At 41.1% G+C, this 14,980-nt stretch overlaps 1 protein-coding gene across 1 annotated transcript in view; it reads right to left on the reverse strand.

The window, feature by feature from the left end:
* Positions 1 to 1,047: 1,047 nt before the first annotated feature.
* Positions 1,048 to 14,980, reverse strand: part of GABRB1 (gamma-aminobutyric acid type A receptor subunit beta1) — a gene marked incomplete at its 3' end in the record, with an annotated part of 131,166 nt that continues 117,233 nt past the window's right edge. Inside the window, exons 6-9 of the mRNA XM_082281291.1 lie at positions 10,077 to 10,214; positions 9,816 to 9,968; positions 8,246 to 8,496; positions 1,048 to 1,395 (exon numbers count right to left, since the gene is read on the reverse strand). Coding sequence (XP_082137417.1) covers positions 1,048 to 1,395; positions 8,246 to 8,496; positions 9,816 to 9,968; positions 10,077 to 10,214 — 890 coding nt within the window. The remainder of the gene's footprint in view (positions 1,396 to 8,245; positions 8,497 to 9,815; positions 9,969 to 10,076; positions 10,215 to 14,980) is intronic.

Below are 14,980 nucleotides of genomic sequence, written 5' to 3' on the forward strand. Positions count from 1 at the left end.
TGGCTCCTTGGCTGGAGTTGTATCAGGCAATAGGCAGCCAGGTAAGAAGAGGCAACTCCTCAGGAGTGCACCCAGTGTTGCCGGTGTGCCGTAAGACTCAGCTGTGTCTCCTGGTCCTCAGCGGAATAAAGAAATCTGAAGGAAACTCTGTGCAGAAATTTCCTCAGATCTGTTCCCAGAATTCTACCAACTTTTGGGAGAAAGTTGCAATTACCAGCCACAGGAAACCTGGGAATTAAGAAAAATCTTGGCCTGGGATATCCCTCAGATTTGCTTCAAAGAATGAACACGCGTTTGTTTTCTCCTTTTTAATAAAAAAATACGTATGGCACAATTGTTCTTATAAATATCAACTTTGCTACTTTGTGGAAATAACAAAATTCCATTGAGATCAAATCAGCTGATTCCTTGCTTGGAAACTCAGTGGGACTTCTATCTGCTATCCTTTCTTTCTTTTGAAGATCTCTGCCTCTGAAAATGTGATTCAACTTCTCTTTGAGTGACACTTCTCAAACACACTATGGAAATACTTCCCAGTATAACTATTAAGTTTGAAGTGAAGCACAGTGCAATAGTTATAATCCTTTACACTGTAATTTTGTCAAATTTCTCTACACTCTAAATGGTGAAAGATAGTGACATAGATACTACTAGTAGTTTGACTGTGTTGTTTGGAAGCATGCTGCTGTGAGCTGCCAATATGTGATAAGAAATACAGTGGAACAAATTTTTACTCCACTAACAAAAGTTATGTTTGGTACAGAAAGGTCATGGGTGATGCATAAACTTTGTAAAAAACAAGGTAGAGCAATTTTTCTCAAGATGCTCCTTAAGAGCTGATCTGTACTATTCTGATCTAAATGTTGTGAGCCTGGATTTGTGTTGGGTTGTTGTTTTTTTTAAAAGCTTAAATCTAGAAGTGTTCCACAGCTGAGTATCTTACATTGAACATGGAACATTATAGCTACTGCAGTTCTTCAGAGTTAATGAAATTGAGAAGGAAAAGAAACAAGTCTATGTGAGTCTGTGGTAACATTGTTGCATAAATTAGTGGACATAATACAGCCAGTAAACAACATTGAAAAGAATAAACATGATGGGAAAGACCATTCTGGACCACTTGTCTATCAGGTTAACATCTGTCAAATCAGGGATTTTGACTTTGATCTGGGATGCCCTCCTTCGTAAGTGTCCTTTTTTATGGAGCCTGTGCCTGTCCAGAGCACTCCTGTTGTAGAGGTCTCTGCTGGAAGTGGCTCTTCTGTACTGCAGGTTGGCACTGTCGTACGTGTACGTGGTGGCTCGGGGGTCACGGAGGCTCATGGGCACATCTGAACTGCCAACGTCATTTCGTATTTCAAGTGGTCTGAGAAGCATGTTTCCATGGGCATCAACCTGTGTCAAGGAAGGAATGTGGATTAGACAAGTTCCTCAGCCAGCCCAAGGCGTTTCCCAGATGGACCTTGTAGCTCTAGTGTCGAGGTGCTCCTAGGGCTACAATGACAGTCATGGCTGCTACAGCATTCACAAAAGTGAAAAGATACTGATTACATTTTCCTGACTAGTGTGAAATTAGCTATTAAATATCTAAGCACCTTCCATCCTCACTCAGCTTCTTGGTCTTGTAGTTCAGTTAGTTGTCGCATCCTTTGTGAAGTAAGACTTTTGTAATTTTTTTTTACTTGGATCATGGCCTTTATGAAATACTGGTTTTTAAAGTCTGTAGACTGGGCACCTGAAGCTTTCACATACTTGAGGTGAAAAGAAAGTGTTGCTGTCTCTGCCCATTTTAAACAGTTTTTGACTGTTTTAGTGCTGCAGATTAGTTTCTAAAAGTTTTGTAACAATGGGTTCATCATATGAAGAGCATGTAGATACATGCATATTTTATCAGTTATTGTAAAATACTCATGATGAGAATTGCTTTTGGGCAATTACTGTATTACAGGGATGTAAATCATAGCATACTTAACTTGTTCATGTGCATATAGAATAACCCATTTTATTCAATGAAACCTTACATTCAGTTGCATTTTTACGTATTGGTATCAGAAGCAGTTGTTTCAAATATGTTTGTCACTTTATTTGTGCTATTAGTCAGAGCACTGTTTTAAGTACCTAAGCAAAGAACTGAAAACTGCAACCAGTATGGACAAGTCTGGCACAAACAACTATGTGTATATATAAAATATTTTTCGTATCATTTTCTTTCTTATGTATGAATGTAATTAACCATGAATTGCTGCGTTGCTACAAAGTGTTTTCCTTTTCACAAATCTTTAGTTTTCTACATGTTTGTAGTAAAACCCCTTTTGAAAAGTTTTTGTAGTGTTTCCAGGCTGACTTCTGACTTCTCCATAAAGACTTACTAGATGTTTCAAATTCACAGATATTTAAACATTCGCTGTAGCTCATATGAGGGAAATATACATCAGAACACAGGCCTCTTAAATGAAACTTCAAGGTCTTCACCTCGAGGCTTGAATATTAATGTTGTAATGATAAACTGTGATATTTGACCTATCTCAAATTTATAACAAACTAGACCATGTCTGTGGATACCTTTATATCAGGGAATAAGATATTAATTATAGACAATACCTAGTCTTGTGAAGCACTATTGATATGCAATGCTTTGTTTACATTCTGAGCTTTACATTTTTAGTATGACATAGCAGAGCTAGGAAAGGATATTATAATCTACAGCAGATTTGAAGTATGTGCAAGAAAAGATTCCAAGCAAAACACACAGGGAAAACCAGGCTCTGTGGGTTGCTGCAAAGGAAAGCTGGGACCACAGAAAGTTTCAGTTCCACCTGGCAATGCAGAAGATGTTCCTTCCCATCACCAGGAGAAATCTTTACACCATAACTGCTGGCATATTTGCACTGTGCCAGACTAAGCACTTAATAACTGAGAGCAAAGCAGTGAAGGGACTATTCATGGAAAAACCACACAAGAGAACTGAGGGGTAAAAAAGTCTTCTAAGTGAAGTAATAAGTCATCACAGATAGAAAATGCACTAGTCAGGTTAGGAAATGGATTCTGTATGTGCTGAAATGAGCATTCAGTGGGAACACCCCAGTTTCCATCGTAGTTTTGGTGCGAAAAGTTCACATATTCTGGGTTAGAAAGGCCAGCTTGTCACAAATCAGCATGGCATTTCAAATGTTTCCTTGGGATATGGGCTACCCAGTTCACACTTTTCAGGTCAATTCTTCAAATCTAAGAAGGAGGATTTAAGCTAGGGTTTCCTATTCTCCAGAGGACTGCCATAACTATTGGACTATTCCTTTACTCTGAAGATCTGACATTATTTTTGTGGAAAAAAACAGTGATCTCAGAGTTGTCTCTGTGAAAGAGTTTGGTTTTAATTCTCAAAAGATAGGTCAATCTTTTCTTTCTGGTTTTATGAAACAGCTCTTTGAGCTGTCTTTGATTACATAATCTAATATGTAAGATAATTGAGTTTAGTGTTATAATAATAGTAACAGTAATGCAAGCATCATTAAGCAGTTATTATGACTTTTCTTTTGGGACGACAACTCATAACTGCCTGCACTCTGAAGTGATTCACAGGGATCTTTCTTAAACTAATATGCTCTGACAATTTATTTTGAGCCAAGCAGTGTCTGAATTCCTGCTCTAAGTGTTCTGAATGAACCTGTTATTTTAAAAACAAATTTAATTTAAACCATTTTAGGCAAGATTATTTGCATGTCATGAAGCAAGTTGGTCTTGGAATTGCAGGCTTTGCAATTCAGAACAAAGAGCCTTACACTGATCTTGACTAAATTAGCTCATGGAAGTATAAAAGATGTTCTTATGTACCTGGTCAAATTGCTCTGTGCAATTTCCCACATCATTATAACCCTTTCAGTATATTTTGAAGTTCACTCAGAAGAATTAAAACTTGTGCAGCTGATCTGCTGCTGAGCCAACAACTGTGGTGAAATTGTTCTCCTCAGATGCACTTGGTTCATTACAATCTAATTGTAATACTAACCCACACCTTCATCCACGGTATGACCACCCTGCCCGGGCATGTGCTCCGTATTTTATTGCCTCTATCTTTAAGAGTGAAGCAAGACAATTTTACACCAATCAGTAACAAAGGTACATATGACTAGAGTCACTCAAGTTCCACCTAAATGTAAAGAAATAGGATACAAATAAGTTGAGAATGGGGAAATGTTAGGGAAGACTTCATTGTAACTACTGGCATTGATTGGTGGGTTGAATCTGTCTTCTACCCCATAGGGAAGCCTATTGGGTAAGAATCACTCTATGACTGCTGAATCCTTTCATTGGGGATTAGCATTTTTCTGTATTTTGCTTTAAATATGTTTTTGCAGTCAGATACTATCACTGCCAATCCTTGAACCTTAACCTGTCACCATTTTTTATTAATGAACAGTGATATTCCATAAGCTGTTCGTGTGAGTCCTTCACAGGTGCTGGCAGTTGCCGGCAGTGGGTGACATACTCAAATAAAGAGGAAGACCCACTAAAGGATCATAAACTGGGAAGACCTGCTGAGGGGTCTCCCTTAGGCTGTCCCTGACTAAGTCAGTCAAACCACCCTCTGATCCAGCAGGACAGTTCAGTGAAGGGTCCCCCTAACAGGACGCTGACAGACTGGTCTTGGCTTTCCTGGGGCGTTGACAAACAAGTCGAACACTAAGGGTTGAGTAAATGTCCCCACGCTAAGGGTCAATGAAACCTCCTTTTTTCATGTGACACTTAGAAAATTAGTTGCCTGCTCAGGATCATCGAATGATATTATATGTGTAAAAGAGTTAAAGTAACAAAAAGAAAACAACCCACAACAACAGTCCTGTATTGACCACATAAAGAGTAGTCAGACAGCTCTAGGGGAAGTGCATGTTAGCATTCCTTGACAGAGAATGGGTCTCAAATGCTTAGTGCTGTCTGGAATGAATTTTTACCTTTTTTTTTTTTTTTTTTTTTACCTTAACTGTTGGGAGAGAAAAGGTAAGAACTTCTGTTTTCTCTCAATACAAACCCATTGTTTCTTCCTCTTAAGATGAAAGACTCAGGGCCATGTTATTCATACAAGCTATCTTATTGGAACAAATGCTGTAGTGTTAGCACAATCTGATCTGCAAAGAAACAGCTTATGCTCAGCAGGGCTGTTCTAATTCACAAGGAGATTTACTTGAAGGTTAAGATAGTTGTGTGGTTATGTGCTTCCCTTCTTTTTCTCCTTCCAGTAGCCACTGTATTGGAAAATTGTATGTTTTCCTTGGAGCCTGTGGCTGGTCTCTGGCTTTCTATCCCAAGTGTTTAGTGTTTCACAGAACAGTTGAAAGGAACGTGTGATGCTGTGCAGAACTGGGGAGACAATCTATCACTTGCCTTGTGTTGTCATTTATGAACCTTTTGATGGCTCAGCTCCTTTCCAACTCACATTATGATTGCATTCTAACTTTTTCTCATACTTAAGAGGTATCTTCTGTGTAATTACTATTCACACTGTAATTGTCTGGGGGAACAAGCAATTGTATGCATGGACAATCTCAATATTTTCTTGCTGGGTGGTTTGTCCTATATATCCATAATTATGCCAGTGTCAGTGACATTTAGCTTTGACAAATGAACAAGGAGATATAAACAGTCTTTATGCTTTATTCAGAGAAACAGAAAGATGGTTTACTACAAATTAATATTTTTAATATTAAAAATAAAAAAGGCATAAATTGTGCAACTGGAGAGACTTCACTTCCACCTTCTTCAGTCTGTAGAGCAAGGAACAGCCACCTAAGAAACAGCAGTTCAGTTTCATTTTTCATCTGGTCTTCTCTATACTGTTAATATCATATCGTGACCAGTTGCTGAGTGTTGCTCACACATCTAAAGCTTGTGTAATCTGGTGAAGGAATTTGAACTCTTTTAGTCTTTGGAGTTGTTACGTCACATAGGAACAATCGATATCTTCACCTGGCACAAAGAGATGAAGCACTGTTACATATTTTCTAATAGTTATTAGTCCCTGTATGGATAAGTGGTGTGGGTCAAGAGTAAAAGGGAAAAAATATCCTATAGCTATACATACTTACAGCTGTACTTCTTTTATGCTAAAAAAACCCTTTCCCCTGCTCTGGTGCAGGCATAATAATACCAGTGAAAACTCTCAAAACATGATGGAGGGGGGCTGGGAGTGGTTTTACTGGAGGGCACATAACCTCACTGTGTCCCACTGCTCCGGTCATTGCACTCTTCCTGCCAAAGACAGAAATACAACTGTTTGGCATCAGCATTTCTCTGATGAGTAAAATTAATGTTCACAATGTACCACATCAATATGTGGGATACAAAATTCACTGATACCCATTCACATGCACGTGTTTATGTATATGTATGTATGTATGTATTTAAGATCACAAACCTGTACTGTACAAGCAGAAAGCAGTCTATTCACTGAAAGTACTCTCAGTTTCAGAATGAGATTGCTGTCTGAAGCGTGAGTACTTACAAATCCTGGTACAAAGCATGTATGACTTCCTTTTTCTATCAGAAAAATGCTGGTGTATGCATGTGGTGCTTTAAAAACTTTCCATCCCATTCTGAGTACCATTCTCAGTGTAATCTTTGCTGCACAACATTTAGACAAAAGCTTTTAGGTATGAGTTATGGAATTTTTGTAGTTAAACAAACTCTCCAAATATGTAGGAAAATAACTTACCTGCACTCTTATCCTTTACTCAGTTCAGTGCATGGGGGCACATGTAGCCAAGGCTGACCTCTGAAGAAGTCTTGATTTCCTCTTTGTCATGAATCCTTGCTGTGCTGCTTCTCACCTAGGCTGGGTTATCTCAGGAGCTGTTGAGATAGCTGGTCAGAGTGTGGGTTGTGTTGTTTTTCCCTTCCTTATTTTCCATAGAAATGGATAGACAGTGTCTGTGCACAACAATCCATACTAGGGTGGCTTATCTCCTCTGCTCTGTGGAAGACAGTACTTTTTGGGGTCTTGGAGACTGCTGACTGCCTGAACTGAATTTGTGCCCTCACTGTAATAAAGCATCGCCTACACAATGGGACAGAAGGCAAATGTAAGTAAGAACTTTTAATGGACTCGTGAGTTCACTGATACTGAGAATCTGACGGCTTTGTTAATGATGCATAGCTGTAGTGGTGGGACACCAGACACACAGCTCTAGAATCAGCTATCACAGAGTTTCTGAAATGCACTTCCTGATGTGTATGTGACACTAACCATCTATCAAGATAAAGTCTTGTTAGAGTTTTATGTGTCAGTCTCATTCTTCAAACTGAACAGAGGGCTCGAATACAATTTTGTCCAAACGTTATCACCTCAGGCTGTAACAGTACAGAAGTTTACAGGACAGCATTGGCAAGCTCTCATTAATACTTGGATGTAATATATTATAAGTAAAGCAGAGGAAAGAAGAAAATTTTTGGCTCATTACAATATGTATTTCCCCCTGAGTCAGACTGGGTCAAATACACCTGAGGCTTCAAAGGGTTTATTTCCAAAAAACTGGAAAAAGTGAAATTGGTTTATAGACGTTTACAAGCGCTCAGTGATGTATTGCAAAATTAAACTTGTCCTCATTAAAAATACGTCCATAGTATTACTTCCTGAAGTTTTTCTGGCTTGTTGTTTTTAAGAGGGGATGGTTGTGTTGTGCTTGAATTTAGCTGAGGGAAAAATCCTGACATCTGTGAAATCTGTTAAAAGCTAGCAGCAGCATTCTTGTGTTCCTCAAAGCTCAGTGCTACAGGCTTCATTCAGGGCTCACTGAAGCAACAGAGCCTATCTTTGCTTTTCATTTTTGGTGAAGTTTCTGTCTGTAAAGAGGAACTTTATTATAAACATTTCTTCTATACCACCTTCTAAAGCAAAAAGCCATACAGTTGAAGTGATAAATATTTAACTTCCTTGTACCCCTTGTATTTCTTCTCTGCTGCAAAAAAATGTGTCCTGAATATTAATTTGCATTTTCTGTATTTTCTTACTCTTCTTCTCTGCTGCAAAAAATGTGCCCTGAATATTAATTTGCATTTTCTGTATTTTCTTACTCTGTTTTCAGCTGAGGATGGAACAGACCATATGTTGCTGTAATCTCCTTAAAAAACAATTTTTCTCTAGGCAATCTTAAATGCTTTTGCATGTTTTCCACCTGTATTTATCTCTACCATCATATACATGAACATTGTCACAGTAAAAATAATGTCTGAAAAGACAGCTTGAACATTTTACCTGGACTCTATTTGTTTCCAGTTTGCTCTTCTTGCCTGTAGCATGTCCTGCCCTGCCTGCTGTCTTTTTCTGATGTTGAGGTCCTTTCCCAAAGAAGATGTAGTTTACAAAGGCATATTCCAGCAAGGCCAGGAACACAAACACAAAGCATCCCATCAGGTAAATATCTATTGCCTTGACATAGGGAATCTTTGGCAAGGTCTCCCTGAGGTGGGTGCTGATGGTGGTCATGGTCAGCACAGTCGTGATTCCTGCAAAAGGAAGAAATAGACATCGACTAATAAGACAAGGAAGGAGATTTGAGCACAAAAGGCATAATGGCAGCATTGCAGTTCTCATGCAGATGGATTAATTATGTGATCAGATTCTTAGCAGCCTAGGGAATGCGTTTTGCAGAACTGGAAAGGAAGATATCCTTGCAAGGCTGCTGAGAGCACCTTCCTTGGCTTTTCCTGCAATGGAGGGTGAATGAAATATTACCTTCAGTAACCCAGGCTGTGTTGGAACATCTTGCTTTAATTTTTGCGAAAACTGTGCTAGGGAATGTGGTATTAGCTCACCTGGATAGCAAAGAGTTGATTGCTGTTCTTTCTATGTGAGAAAATGCTTCTCACTTTATTTACAGCAGTAGCTCTTCTTGACCCCATAGGGTGATTAGCATTGCTGTGGGGATCTGGAATAAGTATCTAGCTTTTGATTGAAAATGGAGGGTTGAAAGGAGAAAGGGAAGCCTTTTGATAAAGTGATGGTCTTTGATGAAGTGATATGTATGCTTTTGCCAAAACAACTTTTCCTATTAACTAGGTGCTTGCAAGTAAAGCATTTCCATCTCATTGTGTTATCCACTGCTGGATGTTTTTTTTCTCATATGTGTTTTTCTTTTAGCTGGATGAAATTACTTTTTAGTCTGGTTTAATCACAGGTCATTAATGCATGTAGATAATAGCTCTAAGCACAGATGTAACAACTTTAATTTGCAGAGAGGTGAGACAAAATACAAGTGGGACAAACTGGCTTTCTGGAAATAGAGTCGAAAAACATATATGCCTTAAAGCACAGGTAGTGGCAGAAGATCTTCATTCTTATGGAAAGTTGTAGGAAGGAACACGGTACGGGAAAGAACCAACTCTGTAGGTAAAACAGACTGATTTGGTGTAAGCTGGCATATTTCCACTGAAGTCAGTAGGATCTTGTGTATTTATTCCAGTCACAGATCTGGCCTGAGAGGACACTTTCTAACATCAACAGGGATTGTTCATGAAGCACAGTGTAGACACCCTTAGATATCTGAATTAGACTTTTATGCTCCACTTTGGAAGCAAAATATTTTTGGTCTGATCCAAAGACCATTATGACAACTGGAAGTCAGTCAGGATCCCAACCTATGTGCGGAGCAAGGGCTTCAGATGTAAGCAAGGTCACACCTGCCCACCTTCCTGACAACCAAGGCCCCATGCTGCCTGTGTAAGATCCCAATTAATGATGCTTCAACCATCAGTATGGATTTGGTGCCACTGTTTTCAAAGGCAGCAAGTGTCTATGTAGTTCAGTCATTTTGAGAAGAAGTTACCTAGAGCAACTCTGGCTGCAGAGGCATCGTAATTGATCCAAAAAGATACCCACGACAGAATTGTAATCAGTGTGGAAGGCATATAGGTTTGCAAAATGAAGTATCCAATATTTCTTTTAAGCCGGAAGCTAAGTGATAATCGAGGATATGCTCCTGAAAGAAAGAAATCATATAATGACTAATTCCAAACAAAAGGAAGGCACTGATATTTCTGGGCTGCAGGAAGGGGGGACAATTTTTTTTTAACTTGCCAGTGCTTACCTGTTGTAAATTCCACTCTCTTTGATACCATCTTGTAATCCACAATAGAAAATTGTGGGAGCTCGATGTTATTAACTCCTGTTACTGCTGACTCTCCTCCATTCCAGTAAAATTCAATATCATCAGTAGTGTATCCATCTGAAACAGAGGCACAATTTGATTATTGACTTTTCTTTTTGTTTTATTACTTTGCTTAAATAGTTGCAGTTCAAGTGGAAGGAGCTGTGGTTAATCAGGAATTCAGCCTTCTGTTGTGTGACATTCCTGTTATACAGAAGCCTCCTCTATACCCTGAGGAAGCTTCTAGATGTAGAGGAAGAGAAGACAGAAAACAAGGGCAGAATTCATGATTAAAATTTGTTTTTTAGCTAGCTCTAATACAACTACTTTTCATTCAGGCTTGAGTTGCTCAGTTGCCAGCAGACAGATACATCATCAGCAAAATTTTTAATCTCTCTTTGGAGGAGCTCTGACAGTAAAACCAGTTCAGGTCCCAGCTTTTCATTTGATTTCCTATGCAGGATGTGCCAAAATAGAGGGTTGGGAGCCAGTGGAGGCAAAGATGATTCCAGAAGAATTAAGGTGCCTGTAGTATTACCTGACAATGTCTGTCAGAGCTGTAGGTAATCCTTTGATATTCATGAAGCATTTTATATTTTAATTAGACCATGCCATCTTTGATCTTCTGTTATCACAGAAATATTTCTTTTTTACTCCAAACTAGCACCTTTCTTCTGTTTGCTTTTAACAGTGATGTTGATTATTTATAAGTTAATTAAAAATTAATTTGCCATCCTATCACTGGAAATGTTAACATTATTGTTACCATTTTCAGAAATATTTTGATTGAACTCAGAAGTGACTGAATTAAAAAAAAAAAAAATCTTGCAATTGACAACATTTTTGAACTAATATTTAAACTGGTTTCACTTTATTGCATTTTTCTACTTTCCCCAGATATCTACCAAAGGAGAGAACATCTCATCTATTTTTAAATTTTTCCTTCAGGTGTTAGATTTAATCAGGCTTAAATCATATAACACAGATCAAATAAAACATGTGTTTGAATTCAGAGCTTTAGAAAACTTGACAGTACTTTTGCCAGTTGAACCACCCGTAGCATCAGAAGCCTCCACAGAGATAGGAACCTATCCTTTCAAATGCACAAATAATGCAATATCTAGCTAAGGAAATGAGTCTTGAGATGTCTTTTTCTATGATGGTGCCTAGTAATAGCCTCATCCCTGGAAGTCTGACCACATGCAGAATAGATCCGTGTTTCCCTGGTGACAAGCAGAGAATGACTTGCCGCCAGGCTCCAGAGATTGCTTGGAAAGTCTGCAGCTATTGAACAGCTATCTTTTGATGCAAACACAGTGATGGGCTGAACAGTGTTAAATGTCCACATGTTTTATTTCTGAACTGCTCAGTGCCATGGTGTTCTATCTGAATTGCTCTGAAAACCACACTAACCTATGTAATATGGATTGCTGCTTTAAGCTTAAAACTGTGCTTTCCATTATTCATGCTATTTTTATTTTTTTCAAATGAACCATCCCAGGGCTGTGACACAGAGCTCTGCATGGCTGGTTTTCATTCCTTTACACTGCAAAAGGTCAAGGTAGCTGCTTGGTAGTAGGACTTCAGTAGCTTCTTTAAAGGCTTTGCACACAAACCACAGGGCTGACAGGAGCCACATGCAGGGTGTGATACAGAATGATTGAAAGTGCATGAAGACTGCTAAGACTGTTTAAAAGACCAAGACTGAGATTGGCAGGGAAGTGTTAACTTCATTTTCTTGCAAATCTGTATTATAAAAACTTTCTCTTGAATGATTTCTCTTCTCAGAAAAGGTGGTGCAAAACAGATGGCATTGGAACTGTCATCTCATAATGAAAGGGTATTGATTATGAGTAGACTTGGTACCACACAGGCATCCTCTACATGAGGTGATACTCATCCTTCATCTTTAGGGGACAGAATAGAAAACAAAAGGGTTATCACTACCTAGATGTTGAGCAGGTACTTGCTGCAAAGTCACAGGTGAAAGTTTAGATGTGAGAATCCTGAATTCTACTTCAGGGTTTGGAGGAAAACCATGAAAATGATTCTTCTGTTCTGCGCTGTCATCACCTGTTGACCTTTTCATATCCTGACCTCCAATTCTGCTCTGATTGTGCTGCTTCCTTGGACAGTGAAGGCTGGGACCCAGGGCAGAGAGAGGAGTTACCTCCAGCCCTCAGGAGCTCCTGACTTTTCTTGCAGCCTCTTAAGGCAGCCGCAAACAGCCTCTCTGCAGTTTCTCTGATGTTTTGACAAAAGAGGGAATAGCTTGGCACCTTATTGTGGCTGAAATTCTCTTCCCTGAAGGTGAATTATTAGTGATTTAGTTGTTAAAACCCACAACGGTGCCAAATAAACACCTAGGATATCAAAAGGCAGATTTCAAAATGAAAACAGGCACAACCTCCTACAAAAAGATTGCACCACGTTATTGATACACTGTGTGGTGATGTTGGATCTTTGCTGTCAGAGACTGAAATATTACAGTCTATGACTTAAACATTTTCTTAAAGGACTTTTAAAACTGTGTTACAAAAGCTGTAAAGAAGACCACTGCACCCTGAATGGAGCCCTGACTGAGGCCTTACACTGCTTGCTGATGAAGATAAACCAACAACTCAGGGCTGGGGACATTCACGGAGCACAGGCTTAACACCTCCAAGGTCCCAGGGCTATCAGCTGCCAGGCTTGAATAGACCCCCTACACCAAGGGGTGGAGGGAGGAGAGGCTTTGGGTATCTGGGAAAAGCCTCTGGTCAGAGGGGCAGTGACTGCCCATCCTCCACTGTGCAGAGGAGCCCAGCTGAGGGGTCTTCACCGGGGTGGGGGGAAGCTTATCCACAGCAGAAAGGGGTGACATGGCCCATCACAGGGGCCCCCTCAAAGGGGTCCCCAGACCCTGCACCAGAGCACCAGAGATGATGCAAAAGACCCTCAGTGTTGCAAGGGACAGTGTGAAGCCAGCCCCTGCAAGAGGAGGCACGTGGGCGTTCCCACCTGGCCCACAGCGTGTATTAATCCACGGGATTCTGCACTCTTGGGTGTGTGGCGGCGTGGTGTGGCAGCGTGGTGTGGCAGTGTGGTGTGGCAGTGTGGTGTGGCAGTGTGGTGTGGCAGTGTGGTGTGGCAGCGTGGTGTGGCAGTGTGGTGTGGCAGTGTGGTGTGGCAGCGTGGTGTGGCAGCGTGGTGTGGCAGTGTGGTGTGGCAGTGTGTGGCAGTGTGGTGTGGCAGTGTGGTGTGGCAGCGTGGTGTGGCAGCGTGGTGTGGCAGTGTGGTGTGGCAGTGTGTGGCAGTGTGGTGTGGCAGCGTGGTGTGGCAGCGTGGTGTGGCAGTGTGGTGTGGCAGTGTGGTGTGGCAGTGTGGTGTGGCAGTGTGTGGCAGCGTGGTGTGGCAGTGTGGTGTGGCAGTGTGGTGTGGCAGTGTGTGGCAGGGTGGTGTGGCAGTGTGGTGTGGCAGTGTGGTGTGGCAGTGTGTGGCAGTGTGTGGCAGTGTGGTGTGGCAGTGTGGTGTGGCAGCGTGGTGTGGCAGTGTGGTGTGGCAGTGTGTGGCAGTGTGGTGTGGCAGTGTGGTGTGGCAGTGTGTGGCAGCGTGGTGTGGCAGTGTGGTGTGGCAGTGTGTGGCAGTGTGTGGCAGTGTGTGGCAGTGTGGTGTGGCAGTGTGGTGTGGCAGTGTGTGGCAGTGTGTGGCAGTGTGGTGTGGCAGTGTGGTGTGGCAGTGTGTGGCAGTGTGTGGCAGTGTGTGGCAGTGTGTGGCAGGGTGTGGCAGTGTGGTGTGGCAGTGTGTGGCAGTGTGGTGTGGCAGTGTGGTGTGGCAGTGTGGTGTGGCAGTGTGTGGCAGTGTGGTGTGGCAGTGTGGTGTGGCAGTGTGGTGTGGCAGTGTGTGGCAGTGTGGTGTGGCAGCGTGGTGTGGCAGTGTGGTGTGGCAGTGTGGTGTGGCAGTGTGTGGCAGTGTGTGGCAGTGTGTGGCAGTGTGTGGCAGTGTGGTGTGGCAGTGTGGTGTGGCAGTGTGGTGTGGCAGTGTGGCCACGGCAGCAACGGGGGACCCTCACCACCAGCAGAGTGGATGGAGGGGAGCAACGAGATGTTGTTGGGACCCTCGGATGGGTGATGTGCCTCCACCTAACCCCTGTCAACCCTCCCTGTTCCCCCAAGCCCCCCCCCCCCCCCTTCTTTTTTCTCTTTCTTTTCTCTTCCCTTCTTTTTGCCTCTTTTACTATTAAATAAAATTCAGCAATAATTTTTTGGCATCAACATCTAACCTTGTTTGGTTTTAATCTCGTTTCTGGGAATATTTTGAACCTTCTAAGTTCTTTCCGGTTTGTACTCAGAGACTTAGCTTGCTTTGCTTTTCTGGGTTTAAACTGGATCGTAACATTTGCAAAAGGAAATTACATGAGTTTTGTAATGTAGACAAACGTGCTTTTCCCTAGTCTTGTTTTCTATGACTTTGGCTACTAAATGAAAAGTAGAACTAGTTTGTTATAAAGTCAACTGACCACAAGCAAGAACCATACATGTAAGGTATCAGCTGGTGACAAGCTGCCACTGCTGACAGGCCATGTTTTTAATCTCTACAGATTTAAAAGAGACTTCCAAATACAGAAAAAAATGGGTCTGATGTGAGCTACTACTTTTTCAAAATATAATGATTTCTTTCTTGAGTTAAAGCTTCCTTAAAGCTGACGGAAATGATGAGAAAGGGATAGTGATGTTTTTCACTCAGGAGCATTCACATTTTTTATCTCTCTTTTTAGAAAAGTAATTGAGCATCTTGCTGTGGTTTTAGGTATGGTGAACTTCAATACATTCATTTTTTCCTTGGCAGTCATTGTAATATCTCTG

This window comes from Coloeus monedula (genome assembly GCF_965178545.1).
Source record: "Coloeus monedula genome assembly, chromosome: 5".
Classification (NCBI taxonomy): domain Eukaryota; kingdom Metazoa; phylum Chordata; class Aves; order Passeriformes; family Corvidae; genus Coloeus; species Coloeus monedula.